Source organism: Ruditapes philippinarum, unplaced genomic scaffold (assembly GCF_026571515.1).
Source record: "Ruditapes philippinarum isolate M1 unplaced genomic scaffold, ASM2657151v2 ctg2860_1_1_1_1, whole genome shotgun sequence".
Taxonomy (NCBI): Eukaryota; Metazoa; Mollusca; class Bivalvia; order Venerida; family Veneridae; genus Ruditapes; species Ruditapes philippinarum.
This window is the reverse complement of record NW_026857286.1, coordinates 45,499-64,900: the sequence shown is the minus strand read 5'-3', so window position 1 is coordinate 64,900 and position 19,402 is coordinate 45,499. Positions and strand designations below refer to the sequence as shown.

General features: G+C 32.5%; 1 protein-coding gene across 1 annotated transcript in view; it reads right to left on the bottom strand.

Moving 5' to 3' along the window:
• Nucleotides 1-846: 846 nt before the first annotated feature.
• LOC132749287 (muscle, skeletal receptor tyrosine protein kinase-like) overlaps nt 847-19,402 on the bottom strand; it is a 38,485-nt gene continuing 19,929 nt past the window's right edge. The window contains exons 3-5 of the mRNA XM_060739012.1: nt 5,439-5,623; nt 3,677-3,925; nt 847-2,227 (exon numbers count right to left, since the gene is read on the bottom strand). Coding sequence (XP_060594995.1) covers nt 1,053-2,227; nt 3,677-3,925; nt 5,439-5,623 — 1,609 coding nt within the window. The 3' untranslated portion in view covers nt 847-1,052. The remainder of the gene's footprint in view (nt 2,228-3,676; nt 3,926-5,438; nt 5,624-19,402) is intronic.

The window sequence follows — 19,402 nt, the reverse complement described above, 5'->3', positions numbered from 1 at the left end:
CCAAAAACTTTTTTCATACCGTTAATACAAAAAATAACCAATCTGGCTCTAAAAAACGTCTTCTTTCTTAACTAAAAGGAAGAAAATCTGCAATTCAAATCTTGCATGTTTACTCGCATTATTTTTTTTGCACTTAATTACAAGAGTACATAAATTTGCTGTTTAAAATTTTCTGTGAATATATCATATATTTAAGAAAATGTGAACGTTGACAAAAAATAACAAAACTGCACTAAAAGTCAGTTAATGTGCAAAACCATGTAGCAGGATCCCTTATCAACGAGCAAAAATGCCAGACTTTGCGCGTAAGGTGACATATTAGCCGATAAGAAGTGCAGGATTTCCAACAAATTATTCATGATGTTGCAAAAACCGTTAACCGAGGGAATAATTATTATCTCAAAGCTACAAGAAAGTAAGTGTGTAGGTAAAGTTTTCCCAGATTTCTTTTTTATATATATATATAAATCTCGAGTTTCCAGTGCAGAATATGAAAATTGAATACGATTACATAAATGATCCCTGAAATTTTCTCGAATTATTGAATGAAGACGGCAAAGATTATTTTTCACGTAACAAATACTGATAAAAACTTTACAGAAATACATTATCTTGTGTATATAACTCAGGTAATGTTAAGTAGATGCATTTTAAGGCACTATCTTTAAAAAATCAAAACATTTTCCAACTCATTTTGCATTCTATAAATAAGTATCTGCCTAAATGTTTGTATTTCTACCCGCTGAGAATGTTTCGATACTTAAAACACGTTAAGTTTCTTAAACAAAAATATAAATACATTTAAACATAGTAAACATCTATCTTAAATAATATAATTATATTTCATATCAATTTTCTTATGTTTCGGGGTATTTTTTATAGTTTGATTTTTAGAAACACAATAAAACTTAACTTTTCTTACTTGGGTAGCAAGCATAATTATATATTATATCAAATTTTACATTTTCGCCTAAAACACCTTCATTTTGCAATAACAAATTTGGCAGCGCTGAATGCACATGTTTCTATGATAATGTTTCCAATATAACATTTCAAACTTCACTCGTGTCTTTTGTTCTTTTCGTCAATTCTCCGTGAAAAGCACTTATAGAATTATATAACATTTGGAATCGTGGTCTATGTGACGGTTTCCTACTCCAACATTTTAACATCAGATCGTAGATTTGTTGTGGCGTGTTCTCGGGACACACTAAATTTTTCCCCTCTTTTAAATATTCTACCACTTCCTCGTGCGTCATGCCGTAATACGGCTGCAAAGCAAATGAAAATATTTCCCACAGAATCACGCCAAATGACCACACATCGGATTCCACCGAGAACTTATTGTAAAGAATTGATTCTAACGGCATCCATCTTATAGGGATGGCGTCATTATCGCTACCCTTGTAATATTCTAGCCTATGTACACTACGCGCTAGACCAAAGTCCGAGATTTTTACAGTCAAATTATCACTAATTAAACAATTTCTCGTAGCTAAATCTCGATGGACGTAACATTTTTCCGACAGGTAAACCATTCCCGCGGCAATTTGTTGCGAAATATCTATCATATCTATTAAGTCTAATGATAACTTTTCACCTTCACGCAACTGAAATGTATGATTTTTTCTAATGTTCATATACATTTCCGGACTACAAATCCGTAGATAGTCATTCAGATCACCTTTACTCATGAATTCAAATAATAAACACATAGGTTTACCAATTGCACATACCCCTAAAAATTTCACTATATTTGGATGGTCGAACTCCGCCATTAGCGATGCTTCGCGTTCAAAGTCTGCTTGTAAGTCATCGGAAGCATCTTCTTTAAGCATTTTCACAGCAACAAACACTTCTTCATCGTGTTTTATTATATTCGGTGCTTTAGCCTTAAATACACGACCAAATGCACCTTGACCAATATCTTTGATATACACGATGTCATTTCTCGGATATTCAAACGCTTGTAGTTTCGGATTCAATCTGATTGGCTCCTCAACGACATGATATGACATGTTTGCAGGTAATTTCTGGATGTCGATTTCTAGATCATCCTGTGGCGTGTTTTTATACCTGATGGCTTTCTGCTTGTTTGACACAATGTGGTAACAGACGATAGCCACAAAACCGAGGACGAACACACCAACAGAGCCCACGATTGTGACGATAAGAATAGTTGACCATGACATAGACTCTTTCTCTTCTGAACTTTCCCTCTCTTCCCCTGCAAGTATAAATACATTTTAAAATATTCATTATAATAAATACATTTGACAATATTCTTTTTAATAGAACGTCATCTTTTATTAAAAACACGTTTTTAAAGATAACATTACCGTTATTTCAATAACTATAAAGTTAGCTTCCTTGATTTGTTCTCATACAAGCCTCAGGCATAGAAACCTGAACCTAAAACCTCAAAAGGACTTGAACTCACAATTCTCGCGGTGAGAGACACTGACCTCAAAGCCGGGCCAAAGTGGATCATAATTAGCGCTTTTTAGTGAGTCTATCGAAACAAAAGACACAGACCTCAAAGCCGGGCCAAAGTGGATCATAATTAGCGCTTTTTAGTGAGTCTAATGAAACAATAAATTTACACAATGAATCGAATACTATATACTTAATCTACCTAGTATAAACAATACTGCATTTTGTAAAGTTTGCCTTGAACTAAGTAATTATTGCACACATACAGTCTATACATTTCATTACCGTATTTTTTGTTTAGTACAGTTGGCAACTCTGGAGTGCATCATGACTGGCTGCTTACTTACAGAATCCATCATTCTGAGATAATTAATTGCCAATTACACTTTGTTACTCTACTTCTCTCCTTGCTTTTAATAGTACAACAAAGAAAACCACTTGTACCAACCCCAGCCAGGTTATTTATAACTCACAAATTGTTTGTTTTAAACCTATACTACAGAATTACAACAGAAGTCTCAACGCAGGAACTTATTCACCTTTATAAATTTGATTTTCTTTTTTGTCTATTAGTCAAGGCATGTTAACTTTAAATTACAACTTGTATAATTATATAATTTCTAAAGAGGGACAAGATATATCAAATGTAGTGCTTAATTCATAAGGATCTAAATTATGCATATTTGCAACATCTTCTTTGTTTTGTCACTCCTGTTAGGGTATTTATGTGTATACCTGCACATGCTAGGTAGAAAAGTAAGCTGACCTGCAGAACCCAATCTGAACAGCCTCCCACTTCTTAAACTGTATTAGGTCCAAATTTCATTGTTACAATATCATTTCAATTTAACATTGTATTTCATTGTAATATTGTTATATACAAGTTTTCTGTATTTTGTATGCATGAATCATTTTCTTAATCTATAACTTGCTGCAAATTTTGCCTTTGCCACCAACCAGTATAGTCTCATCCAGGCCAGCCTGCCCATCCATGCAGTTTAGCCAGGCTCTATATTGTTTGTAGCTCAATTTTTATGTTTTGATATTGAAAACCCTAAAACTTTGAATGGACTTTTCCAAATTCAAAGCAGGGAAAATCCATTGTACAAAATCATTCAGCAGGTGAATAATAGTCAGTCCAACAATGTAGTTCTGGTGCAAAAATGTTGCAACTCCTTCTTAATTTCTTAATGAGTTACAGCCATATCGCACAAAGCCCTTGATAAAATATTGCCACACTCACCACAAGCTGGTATATCACATAGTTCCCATCTCTCCCCGGGGACAACAGAGTCAATATAGCACCAGGGTGACTCTTCTTCCGCCCCAGGGTTACGACAGAAATTCTCCGAGTCCCTGAGCTCCTCGTACACATCTGGGGGTCGTTTGTGTTTCTGTGGGGAGTTGAGAGACCAGTGCTGGCATGGCTTGCCAGACTTTGTCATGTTAACAGTGCCGTTATACCAGCGACCTTGATCCATATAGCAGTTTGCTAGAAGTAAAAAAAAGAATTAAACATTTAATAACCAATACAATTAATATAACAGACAAATTATCAGAAAAACACAAGGAAATACCTGTAGAGATCAGAAAGTGTTGTTTGTTTTAGATTTTATCTAATGTTTACAGGAAACTAGCTGCAAGATTATTTTGATAGAGCACAAGTTATGCCTATCATAAAACAATACAAAAAATGACTTGCTATTTCCTTAGAAATCTTGCTTATATTATCTTCCATACAACAAATTTTGTATAAAAAGAGCTAAGGATACATTTCATTTTTACAATTTTGACAACAAAACAGTATTTGGGCACTTTTTAAAACAGATCATATAATTAAGTACAGCACACATATGCGTGTAAATTATTACAGTGCCTTTTTTGAAATGGAGCATAGAATGAACATTAATTAAAAAGATGACTGTTCTAATGGATAGAAAACTGACAAAAACTTTTTTTAAACAGTAACATGAAAGATTACATGCATAGTAACATCAAAGAGAAATATTTCGCGATCTATCAAATTTATGTGCATCAGTGATACAAAAACATATGCTCCAAAAATTATTTTGCAAACATAATATTTGATAATATGTCTTACTATTAGATAAATGGGAAACTCCCTAAATTACGAGGACGTTTACATCTGCTTTGATGAATGCATCTCTAAATACGCGGTTTTGTTCTAGCATAATTTATTAGTTCAAATATTAAAGTTTACTTGTGCCGGTGCACACCACATATTTTCTAATTGTTACGTGAAGAATTTTAACTTGAGTGTGGGTCAAACAGACCATTGAAATATGAATACAAAACAATGAGTGCCTAAATATTTACAATTAAAAAAGACCTATCACAAGTGTCTCACAGTTTAATGATGGCTAACATTAAAATCCTTCAGTTCATGATGATTAAATGGTCAATACTCTTTATTTGCTGACCTTCGACCTCTAAAAATGACCTTGACCTTGGTCAAATGGACCTGAATTTTGTGCTCAATACTCTGGCTCACAATGGTGAACATAAATTACTAAAATTCCTCAATGTATGTGGAATTTTGCTGCAGAATTCTATTTTTTCTTCCTGACTTCCAAGTGTGACCTTGACCTAGAAACCTCAATCATTTGTACAGGACTTGAGCTGGCGGCTAAACTGTCAGTAACAAGATTTGATATGATAGCTAAACCATCCGTACAATGGCTTAAATGTCAGTTACAGGATTTGCACCAACGGCTAAAGCTTCAATGAAGGATTTGAACCAATGGCTTAGTCTGCAGTAATCTGATTCAAACCAAAAGCTAAACCTTCAGTAATAGGATATGAACCAGAGGTTAAAAATTCAGTATCAGGATTTGAACCAATGGCTTATATTTCAGTTACAGATTCAAACCAACTGCAAATGAAGAAAAAGCAAGTGATTTTGGAAGTTGGCTACCTCAGCCATTTGATAACGCAGGCCCCTTTAAACACTTTCATCATCAATCAAAGTATTAGTTTTTACTTACAAGTGACTTCAGTTTGATCTTTATCAAAGAGATTAGCATCAGTACATGGCGGACCATCCTCCTCCATATCCCACTTGGAGGGTAAGTTCTTGTCACATGTGGGCAGCTTCACATGAACATTACTGTTTTGTATCACTGGCCACTGTACATAACACAGCAAATCCTGTACTGCTGTACAGCTCTCTCTGAAAATATAAATATAATACAATTTATCAATGCTTCCTCAGTATAATTATGTTATTAATTAATATGAAAACAATTATTCATGCCCTTTGTCGTAGAAGGTATGTCCTTTGTCCTCACCATTTGTTTCAAGAGTTTCAAAGCTCCAGTTATATTTTGATAAAATCAGTATGTCAAAAATAAAACATCACAAAGGGCATTTGGTTTTGTATATTTAAACAAACCAAAAGCCAATGACAAAAATCATGTTTGTTTATTTGTTTTTGTTTTTTATTCAGATGGCCTCATCATACAGTCATTTACCACCCAGACATCAATTTCTTGGCCATGATGTAACAAATCATTGCAGTTTTATTTATCATTTGACAGAAATAAATAACCGACATGCATCAAGCATTGAACCTAGTAAAAGTTGTGCCAAAACCATTAGTTTACTGTCAATCAGACAGATCTTATCTCCTCTTTAACTTGAAGGCGGTTTTCAGTCCAAACAACACTCTGTAAAGATTAAATAACAACTTTCCAGCTTTATGGGTTCACGAAAACGTCACTTATGCCCCTCCATACATTAATTATTTTAAGCCTTTTATAAGACAGTCGATAAGCTTCCTCATATGGAAGAATCTAAAATATCTAGAAGGATTCAAACCCGCAGCAATGAGGGGCAAGTGGTTCTAATTAAGTCAAGGGCCTAAACCACTTGGCCGTGGAGACCAACTGAAAGCATTGAGCATGACAAAGTTAGTCCACTTGTTTCTCATATAATCAACATAGTGCAAACTATCTTACATCGATTTATTCAGTGTCAATCTGATTACCTGGTGGATTCCAAAAACAACAACATGGAGATCTTAACATTCTGAACATACAGGAATTATAACTGTATATCAAACAAAGATCTATACATTCCTAAATTCTTGTGTTTCTTTTACACCTTATGTTCTTTTCGGGCAGCCAGAGACTTCAAAACTATTGTTGTGAAATCTTACACCAAAAAAATTCAAGTTTGATATCTATGTTCTAGTATTGGCAGGTGTCACAGCACAAGCAGATGGAGTAAGAGGGGTTCTTGTAGTTTTAATGTTTTCATTAAAAGATCATTATCATGATAACAGGTGCTTCTTCCAACAGCCCCAACAATTTAACCAACAAACTTTCAGGGACTACCATTTTATCTCCGGAATCAGAATCCTGATAACTGTATTATCTCTAAAATGATAAAATCCCATTAAAAGACTTGTAACAACTTTTTTATCTTTATTTAAACTATACATTTCAATGTAATGGCTTAAGGGTGTTTAAGGCACTCCAGGGGAGGAGGCTGTTACATCAATCGCTGCAGCAATGTCTTGTAGAAGAGGACTTTGAAGAATCGAGCAGATGTCTGGCTGTAAAGCACAAAGAAGCCCTTATTCAGCAAAGATACAATGATAAACCTTCACAGAAGTCTAGAAGATTTTGTCTGCGTCAGTCTGACAGATCAAACCACTGAATATTTTTTGTATAGAATATCTAACAAGAAGAATTTTTGCAACAAAAAAAGACAAAGTAACTAATCATTATTTTGATAAGCATAAAGAGAACAATATAACCAATGTTTTCAAATTTAATCCCCAACTCACTGTACATGTTGTTTCTTACTTGCAAAGAGCATCTTTGTGTATATGGGATTTTTGTTGTTGTTCATATAATGAAGGTGGTAGGTAACATAATACACCTAACCAACTTTCCTGGATAAGTATAGTACCAGTAGTTACCAATTTCTCTGCGTGTGACCTAAAACTAATTTCTCATGATTTCTGAATAAATGGTGGGAGACAAATGACCAATAAACTCTACTTTTGAAAACATCATCAATTGTCACATAGAAATTTTGCTTTGCCTGTAAACCAAACCTTAGGCGATCCTTGGATTCTAAATTATAAGATGCTCTTACTATTGAGCTAAGCTGAGGCTGAGTACAGAAACGCATGCATTTACTGAACAAAAATGACAGAACATTAAATTACCACCACTTAATTAACATACATTCTTTCATACAGAAGGCATATATCTTCTTGTTCATAACACTAACTCAATTTAAAGAAGAAGAACTAAAAACGAATTTAAGTCTAACATAAATATGCACAAAAATGTATTCTATCTCCCCAGATTTCTGAGCCATAAAGCTTCAATTACATTCAGAGATCTTTTCATTCTTTTGGGACATAAAATAATACTTTTTACTTCTTAAAGCACTGTATTATCATAGCTCAAATGTCATTCCATCTTCTACACTTTAGAATACTTTCTTTAATAATTTGAAATTCCACAAATTATTCACTACATTTTATCACCAGTAATGCAAATTTTGCATACACTAAATAGTAACAATTTACAAACAGCACCTATTAGACAGTGTGGACCCTACAAGCTATAAAATATGCCTAGAAACATATGCTTTCCTCATAAACAATTTCTTGGATGATTTCTATTATTTTATCCCAATAATAAAGGTGTCAAACTAACAGATTTACAGGCAGTTACTCCACACCATGAGAGCAGAAACGTGGAGATCACTGAAGACTGATAGATCAAGACCAATTCACTGATACAGACACTGATATTCTTGGCCATTTTTTTTTCTTTTTCTTTTTTTTTGTAATTTGGTTATCCCATTTGTTGTTAAGTGTAATTTCTGTTTTCTCTGTAAAGTTTTATTAATTCAAATGTTGATAAAAATTGTAAAGAATGAACGAATTTACACAAATGCAATCGATTGTTAACTTTCACATGCCCCTTATTCTCTTAAACACCTTAAAAGGACTGTTCCAATTGCTAAATAAACACTTCAAACAAATGCTTAATTATGAACACCATAATTAAATGATTTTACATTCACCACAGAAGCTAATGGAACTGCAGACATCCATGAGAGACTTGCCGAGACTTTTCACACATTTTCAAGCAGTTTCCCTGCTTCGTGTCTGATCAATTTTCTATCTTGTCTGTCATTCCTCTCCCCAGCAATCACTGCTTCTAACCAAATCAAGACTACAAGGGCTTTTAAAATCTGATATTTGCTGGTAAGTGTTACACTACCATTTAAGTATGTATTTCCTAGAGAAAATCAGGTTTGATTTATAGTGCATTAGTGTTTGAAATTATTTTGTTCCAATAGGATTGCAGTATTGCAAATCAATCATAACACATTTACTTTTGTAAATCAGCAAACTGTAAATCAGTCTTGTAAATTGACTGCAAAATATTACGAAAGAAAATCTGAACAAAAACTCTGATTCAGACAAAAGCTTGATTCTCACTAAAGCTTTTCTTTGTAATAATTTTTGGTTCAATAAACTGGTGTTTGTTTGTTGTTTTTTTTCTGATCACTTGAACTCTTAGTTAAGTCCATCTTTATGTTTTCTTTGGTATAATGCCATGTTCAAGCATTCCCGTCCAAATTAACAAAACATCCACATTTAAGTAGATTTCCTGATTTCTTATCAAATATCAGGTTTGTTTATCACACCATGAATGTTATTACCTGACAATGAGGCTGGATAACTAGCGGTCATCAACTGTGAAACAAAACTAAGATCATTCTTATTACCCTATAATCTTTTAAGATTATCTGAACTCTGATTTCTTTGTTTATATAGTTATAATTATTTTCACTACTTTTGCAGCTTGGGATAGAAAAGTGACAGAATAAATGATCTATTATAGAAGAGTACCTGCTTTCAAGCTTAAGTGGTAGAAAACCTTTAGTCATCAAGAGTCAAACTTAAGAACAAAGGCCAACTTCAGGAGTGACCAAACTAATGGCCTTCATTATAGACAAGACTTTAGTTGTCTTTATTCGGGATTACTCTGTCTGATCAAATCAATGAATGTTTGTTGTCTTTAACACAAGTTTGACTGTACTTGGTATATGTTATTTCAAGTACTTGAAAATGGTGACTTTATTAGAAACAACGTCTTTATTATTAAATAAATGGCATAAAGTTGTCTTATATAAAAACTTTGTTCCAGTCACAGCTAACAGATTCCATATCAGAAAATAAAACTACTTGGCGGCAGCAGCAAATAGCCTTTCCTTCAGATAAAAGTTACACGCAATATTCTTTCAGAGCAAATTCATTAAATTTTGATGCTGTACAATAATCGAAAGCTTATTAAATGGATTATTTATTCAATGGAATAATCTGTTAAAACCATTACCTAATAATTTATATCAACATGGTTTCTAACTTTATTAAACAAACATAACGTCTAGTATTACGAGTTTGTAACCTTATGTGAAAGGCCGCCATCTAACTCACTAACGAAAACTACCTCCTAGAAATTCAATTAAACTGAAGTTTGCTTAAATGTATGCAATTACTATCGTCATAATCATAATTGTCAAACTACGACCAAACCGACATCGAGCAAATGAAAATGAGGCGAGAGCTTGCTAAGATTCAAATGCTCCTAATTTGTTGTCACCAGAGACAAAGAAAACCTTTGCTCTGAAGTGGATTAAAGCAAAGCTTCGTGGGCTGTCTACGAATTATGAATTCAGCGCACATGAAACTGAAATTGTTAAATTAGGAATTAGCCTTAAATGCCTTTTGCCTCGTAAAGTTTAAGCTTTACGTGTGTTGGGGATGTATTCGTAATGCAGCATAATGCCTACAATCATTGCAATATGCATGTTTATGTATTTCTACATCTGATTCTTTTTTCATTGCCTCTGTACAATAAAAAAACCCAAAACCTCTGTATAATTTAAAACCCAAAACTATGTTAATTGTCACAAATTCAGTTTTGAACTTATCTTGTTAAAAATTCAAGAGATAGAGATAACGAACTATACCGGTAACATAACAGAATTTTCATGCGTAGGTAAAAAAGAGTCGCCCAAAATAATAACAATTTTCTAAGCATATATACACAACTAAATTAAGGATTGAACCTGTTAGATGGCCTGGAAGCAAATAACTGCATCAAGTCATGTTATGCTCAGATGTAACATTACAGCTTGTGATCATAAAGCATTATTCAATAAGGAAAGAATGTAGAATTCAGCTTTATTGAGCCTTAAAACTCCTGCTGAGTACAATTCATTACAGATTCTGGCCATTTATACATTCATATACTGGTAATAATTTCACATCAAGTTCTTAAAGGAATACTCACATTGCATTTTCCAAAAAATGGGCGGTGAGGGGTGCACGGGGTGATGTGGTAAAGAATATAAAAAGAATATTTTCTTATTGTGTGTTATTTACAACTAGATTTTATCAAACTATGATAATTGGTGCAAATTTCTTTAAATTTCCTTAGATCTATTATAAACTATCATGAAAAAGCTTTTTAAATTAATTTTCTCTTTGTTTTTTTTTGTAAAAAAGTTCCGGGGGGGGGGGGGGGGGGGGGGGGGGGAGAATTTCAGGCGGCATTTATTTAAGGTAGGGGCATTCATTTGATAATATATGGTAATTCTCTTTCTTTTTTTCGTAACCTCTAACAAAATCATAGTATAACTTAGGAGTATATAGACCTTACCATAAATGGCATATCAGTACTGACTAAACTCATAATGCACCAGTTACTACTGAATTCTTAGCTGTTAGTACAAATGCATAAATCAATGATAGCAGATTTCAATTACAGTAAAAATGACAATTTAATGTCTTATAATGTATGATTCAATTAATAATCAGACTTATAACAGGAGATATTTCCAATGATTGTATCATTAAAAACAAGCAATTTCTTTTTTTCTTATTTTACCATGCAGCCATTTTGCAAAATTAATATTTTTCTGCAAAAAGTAATGAATTTTCAAAGACAACATTATAAAATAAACCTGGGAGTATATCTACTTGATCATTTCAAAATCCTTTTTAATTCAGTTTTATTACATACTAAGAGTTTAATGAAATTAGTAAGTTTTTTTTACTGATGCACCTGGAAATAAAGGTTATATAAGTACACATTATAATTACTTCAAAAAATAATTTTTCCTGAAGTTCTAGCGAACTGTGTCCTCATACATGTATTAATCATACATTCTGAAAGTTATTAAACATGACCTTGAGAATTTTGAATTTACATAAACAATATTTTCCTGAATTCTTTTGATTACCCAATACCTTGGTAAATATTAATTGATCTATTCGAAACTTACTGTTAATAACCATCACCTCAGTGTATTAATGGGTCAAATTCTACTCAATGTAATAGAAGTTAACCCATTACTGCACAATGATGGCAATATTATCCAAATATTATAAACATTAAATTTTTACCAACAATTTTTTTTTATTTATTATTTACAAAATTAATCTGAACATAAATCAGTTACAAATACTCTCAGGAAGTCAAATTATCTAAAAACTTTTATCAGTTCTTTTACTGTAATATTTCTTATTCCACTCGGGAGAGCAAAGGAAATGGATTTATTGTTTATAAAAGATAAGTCTTCAATTTAGATAACTGATAATGTAATCTTAAACTGGATGTTTAGTACCTAATATACCCGGGTTAGTGTTGCCAGAAAACTGCATCTCATGAAATATATTGAGAACACAAGGGATTAGATCGAAGGTTGCAACACCGGCTTAACTCCGGTGAATTTTCACAACATGTTACATTGGTGATGCAATAAACATTGCACAGTGCAACACTATCTGTACGATACTGGCAGAATTATCAAACCGGGTTGTTCTGGGAAATCTAATAATGCTACTGTGGCATCAGATACAGTTCAGCAACAAAAAGCAGACGTCTTTCTCTTGTGTTACAATAAAGGCAGCATGACCCCAACTCTGTTTGACACCAGCAAGAACAATCTTGTCATTGTACAACGAATAGGTGTTATAGAAAATGATGATAGCAAAAACAACTATATCTTTTTTTATTTTTTGGAGCACAGCCACACATATGAAGAGTACAAAGTAGATAAAAAGAAATGAGCACTTACATTAATAGTACTGAGTACTTACTTAAATAGTACTGAGCACTTAATGAATAGTAATGAGCACTTACATAAATTTACTGAGCACTTACATGAATAGTACCAATAACTTACATAAATAGTAATGACAACTTACATAAATAGTACTGACAACTTACATAAATAGTACTGACAACTTACATAAATAGTAGTCTGACAACTTACATAAATAGTAGTCTGACAACTTACATAAACATAAATAGTACTGAGCACTTGCATAAATAGTACTGAGCACTTAAATAAACAGTACCACGGATTAACATAAATAGTACTCAGCACTTACAGAATTAAGAACTTGAATCTTGGTCCTGACTTCAAAATTCATTCCATGTTGTTTTTGCACTTAAATAAACAGTACCACGGATTAACATAAATAGTACTCAGCACTTACAAAGGGTAATGAACATGCACACTCAGGCACCATAATAATATATGAGCCGCGTCACGACAAAACCAACATAATGGTGCAGATGCGCAGGCTGGTCTGGATCCATGCTGTTCGCTATCAGTTTCTCTACTTGTTATAGGGTTTGTAAGCAAACAGCATGGATCCTGATCAGACTGCGCAAATGCGCAGGCTGGTCTGGATCCATGCTGGTCGCTAACGCATTACGTTGGTTTTGTCGTGACGTGGCTCATATAAAGAAACACAGTTAAACTGATCCTGTGTATTACTTGAACCTACTGTCCCAATGGTTGAGAAGCTGAAACCTTCACAATCTGACCATCTCTCACCAAAATATAATTCTAATTCTGAAAAAGATAGCACCTCCCAGTATATTCCCCAGACCCCAGAAAAAAAACTTTGCTGGAAAATAAAGCACTTCATAAAACATGATGCAGCAAGTAGTCAATTTCCTGTGAAATACCACTCAGTCAAGGAGATGATTTGTAAATGCATTAAAAAATTTGATCAAATGCAATTTTAATCCCTCGTAGAGCATTTTCATTAAACAAACGAGAGTCATAATATTTTATTACACTTTTGCAAAAAATAAATCATATCTACAGAACTTAAAAGTGAATCGCAGTCCTGGCTGCTTTTTTAACTCTTCAAAATTCATTCCAAATTGTTGTTTTTTTGTACATTAAAATATCGTAACTGCATGTAATGTGAATTTCTTGTTTAAAGATCGAGAGTAATGATTAAAGGATTATATTATACAGTAAGTATTCCAGAAATTTTAAATACAGTCTGTTAATATTTTGAAACACAGTCTGTTTATATGGAATCTCAGAAAATAAAAAATAAAAAAACGAAAGAAATTTGTAGAATTTAAGTGATAGTAAGTGCTGACAATTTGTACCTTGAAGAGAGTTCAACAGTTTTCCAGCTAAAAATGCAGTTGAGTATCGATTTGAAGTGCAAGAAGCCATTAAATCTGTCAGAATTATCTTCCGAAAAAATTCAAATTATTTAATGTATAATTGAAGCTTTTCGGATATTAATTCAACGTAATCTTAAATGATAATACTAATTTTTGTACGTATATCTTTTATAAATATTATTTATAGAAGTCAGAAATGTTTATAAACCCTCCAAAACATTTTTTGGAAATGCATGAGCATTTACAACCTAGATTAAATGGTAGAAATTTGACAACCTTGACAAAATAAATGGCAGAGATCTGACAAATTCTTGTTTAAATGGCTAAGATTTGACAACCTTGTTTAAATAGCAATTATTCGACAATTACCTTGATTTTATGGCAAAGTCAATAGAATAAATGGCAGAATCCTGACAGACCAAAGTTTGTTAAAATGGCAAACTTAAGATTTAAAACCAAAGTTAGTTAAATGGCTAAGATTTGACAACCTTGTGTAATTGGCAATTAGTTTTAACTGGCAAAGATCTGATAATTTGAGTACACAGTGAAAATTTCACAAACTTGATTAAACAGCAGATGCTGAACTGCCTAAAAATTGACAATATTGATTTGATGGCACAGATTTCACAACCTTGACTAAATGTTAATGACAACCTCAGAATTTGACAACCTAATGTTTAAATTGCCCCAAATTTTGAGAACACTGGTAAAATGGCAATAATATAGCACCTAGCTTGGCTTAATGTCATAGAACTATGACTTACTGTACCTTGGTTAATGTCATGACATCATATATTTTAATAATAAAATTTAGCCACAGAAGGAAGTAGTTTTTTTAACATTAAAATCAAAATTTGCATGTTCAGCAGAAATGTGATATTCGCCTCCGACCATATAGTACATACACTGAATACCAGACCTGAGTTCACACTTTTTCTTATAACTTTTCTACAACAGAAGGAAAATCAAAGAATCTAAAGATGACTAATTTCAAGTTTTTATTTTTTTTTCACACACAGAAAGAGAAAAAAGCCATTGAGGTATTTATACTACATGCATATAAAAGTGATTTCAACTTCATTCACATAGAGAATATATATATATTATATATATTTAGATGTACAGATTAGCTCCTATGCTTCACAGATCATACTCCAGGTTTTTATGTCATAGATGAGTATCTTTAAAGACCTAGATCTATATACTTAATTACAAGTTGTTTTTTATCAATGTTCAGTTTAAATTTTGTATCATTTAATGCACATTTTGTTAAAGAGAAACTTGGGCTGTCTGAGGAAAATGTAATTGTTGAGATGGGAATATACATACATAATAACATTATATACACACATATCACTAATTGATTAAAATCATATTGTAAATTTACATGAAATCTTAAGTAATACAAATTTAAGCAAAAGGCTGCAGACTTCCCCACTGTTGGTTCAAATCCAGCTGAAGACATCAGATTCTTTCATGGGAGGATAGTCGAAATATATTAACATGCCAAAGCTTGACTCTGAGATAATTTTCGTTCTGGGGCAGAATCTCGCTTTTAAGAGGCAAGATATTGCCCAGACATGAAAATAGCACAACATCTTGTTGTGCAGTACAATAAGTTGGACTAATGTGAGGAGTACTTCCTCATAGCTAAAAAGTCCTCGTATAGTCTATGCAGTGTGTTGGTGTCACTAAAAAACAAATCATGCTTCAAATGACGTCATATCTGCTAAAGTTCAATGAATGAAATGCCTGCATAGGATGATGTCATTTCATCGTTATGAATGAAGTTGTAATGCTTAATAAATCATACTATATATATATATACTATATGAAAATGTATTGAATGAGAATACAAAATTGTATCAGTTTTCTTAATTTGAAATATGATTTACATTGAAATAATTGCAAGAATCAAACACTAGCTGTCATAACAGACTGGGAATATCTAGCTCTCTGGTAATTGTTTAGTAAAACAACTTGGTGGCCAGCCTCATTAACCCCTAAGTAAGCGATTAACCCCTGTACTAGTATCTCCAGCTATACAGACATAAATTTTATAACTATAATAATCATCTACCACAAATTAAACACTTTGAAAAAGAAAAAGAAAAAAATCCCAAAAAGCAAAGCATCAAAAATTTAATATAAGGGCATGGCTGGTCTTTAACTTTTTATAAAATCGCCTACATAGCAATATAAATATATTGTATATATTTATACCTAATTCTTCCCTTTTACTTATCACCTCAGGTGTCCCATTTTTTACTGAAACTTAATCTGTCCCAAACGAGCATCATCAAAAAAAAAGAATTGAAACCATCTTTCTAAAGAAACAAGAAAAATTGCGGTGAGAAAATAAATTTTTCATTTTGTTGAATTTTTATTTCCACTTTGACACTCCTCTTTGATCTTCTAATGCGAAGGGTTAAAATTCAAAGTAGGCCGTTGCTCCCCTTTCAAATACCAGTAGGTTTATTATTTCAAAGTCTTTTTTTTTATAATAATTGATTCGGACACTAACCCATCGACCTTTTGTTAAATAATTGACTTTCGACACTGACCTTTAAGCCTTAAGACCTTTTTTTTTCCGAATGATTTCAAATGATAATTTCATGGGTGTTCTCTGTGGATTCACATGAAAAAGTTCTTTTTAAAGAACTTCTAAAATACCTATAATTAAATGACATTAGCATAAAGTCTTTGCCTTAAATGGCGAGTTGGTTAAGTGCAAAAGCTGGCAAAATGAATTTTCTGTATTTTTACTAGTTCAGTCTTAAGTAAGGTATAATTAATATAGAACTAATATAATATTATGACTCAGCTATTCTTAACATATTGTTAGCATCACAATCTCCTTTGATTTTTGCTTTTTTCTTCTTAATACTTTTTTTTATTTAATCAAATAACCACTTAATGTCCAAGCGAATTTCAACTCAAAATGTTACTGATGTATTTTGACCATTTAAACTTTATGTGAAGTTTATATCATTATCTCCATCAAACAGAAACAGTGTCATAAGGGAAACTTGCAATTTCTTTTCTTTTTTTAAGGATAAAGTAACAGCTACTGATAAACAGTTTTATTTTAGCAACAGGTTCTTTAAACGAATGCCTCTTGTGTTAAAAAACTTAAGTCAAAACCACCTCACCTGCTGGAGCTATGAGATGCAAATTATTATAAAGACTCAAGTAACTCAAACCCCTTTAGTTACTTCTTAATAAATGGTGGCTGCTGCACCTGATGCCTTACAACCCTTAAAGGCAGCCCTTCAGCAACAAGGGGTATTTTTACTTGAAATTTTTTATAGTGACTCCAAACAATTTTGTGACATTCAGATGATTTTTTTTAAAATATTATGATAAAGCCTTATAGTTCATCAAACAGCTGGACAGGGAAATCTTTACTGACATCCTATGACATTTGTGCATCATATTTACTCAACAAACACCTTGAATGACGTAAACTTAATTCAAAGCAACGATTTTAATATGGAACATATTTTGATATTTTAATGGCTCACTGCATATTTCAATAAAACTTTCCCATTTTATAATCAACTAAAGTCCACCATCAAAGACGCATTCTGGTCATTTAAAGAATTATGATATAAAACAATTACTAGACTATATTAAACTTATATTGAGCATCTTGGATTAATTTACTGGTCATGGCCTGACAGCCACTGCTCATTTATTTTCTCTATAATCTAAATCATATCAAAGGGCTTATCAGCACTGGGTGTTGTAATGTTTATGTTATTGATAGCCCTGTGCATGATGTGACCTGTGTAAATAGAAAGTAAACTTTGCATTACTGATACTGTTGAATTTACACAACAGTTTGGATCTGATTTACATTTAGAATTGACGTTCATGCAAGATCACAGTCCATTAGTTACTTTAAAAGGGTTTTCAATAGATGTTATCCAAAACTAAGTGAATGTAGGTAACCTGCTACCCCTCCCCCCTGGACCCTACCCGCCCCACCATACCAAACTTTCCATTATAGCTTCATGGTGCTATGTTGTTCACAGTTACTTAATCAATACATTAATTTTCACTTATCACTGATCTATTTACCAAACTGTAACAGTTTTTGTAGGGAAAAACTATCTCAATATGCTTACGGTAAGTCAAATTTGGGCAATAAAAACCTTGAAGGACATGCAGGTAAATTGGCCTGGCTATTTTCTAATGGCAAGGCGTACAATCATTGCATTGCCTTAAGCATTCAAAGATTCAGCCGAAGTATCAGGCCATTAGATAACATGTATTTCTATGACCTTGACATTAATCAGAAAAACCAAAAGTCTAATGCAGTCCAATATCTATTAAAATTTAAATTACCAAGAAGTTAAACAAAAGGTCTGTAAATATATCAAAGACAAATTGTTATTATATCATATTCACTTATCAGTGGGTGTAAATACATCAAAGACAAATTATTGTTATGTCATATTCACTTATCAGTATTACAAATTTCTTTGATATTGTTCGGTTATTATATAACCCGTTATTATATAACCTTGATGTTTATACGCCATGTAATTAACCATGCAACTTAACTTTTAGATTGATTATAATCACGCATGTTCTAAAAATATCATTAAAACAATAACAAGAGGTGGAGAGGTTCCTAAAAAATATCTTCATGAGTAAACACTTAAATATGCAAAGGCTTCCACCCAAGTTAAGGCCAACGGCACTTGACAAATTTAAAAGTTCAATAATTTGTACCCGCTATGAATTCTCATAATATAAACCTTTTCGTCCACATCGCTGATTTCTTTGTTCTTCGCCTCTAAAAATCATAGATTACATTCTTAACTGTAATCACCCTAGTTTTCAAGGTCTAGTGAGCGCCGGAAAAAATATACGTTAAAATAGTAGGGCAAGATATATTGCGACAGTTTAACAATAATGGACGAATAGATAATATAGAATTTACGCTCAATACATTATAGGCTGCTAATTGTTTTTATGGCTAAACATGTATATTAATTACATACTTAATTATCATTTAGCGGATATCCGATTTACTAATATGACAACGGCACTGTATCAGATTTTACAATCATGACAAAACGAATATTACTCTTTATCGTAATATACATTATAGTATTCCTTCAAACTATGGCTATCGTAAATATGTCAAAATGAAATCTCATTATCATAAAATACCATAATTAGGGTTTTGAAAGTTAACTTGTGACATACAAGTGAGGTGTATAAATTAATACATAAGTATCTCAAAAAAGAGTTTAATTTCATTATTTATCATTATCATTACTTTATTTCATTACAAGTCATTTCTGTCATACAGTATTTTAACCCATAACCTATTGAATTTCTCAAAAAAAAATTTCCAGCTTCCATTAACTGTTCATTATCAAATTTCAGATATCAAGATGTTTAACGCCAACAGTTATAGAGGTTCTGGTCAGACTGCACAGAAGTGTAGGCAG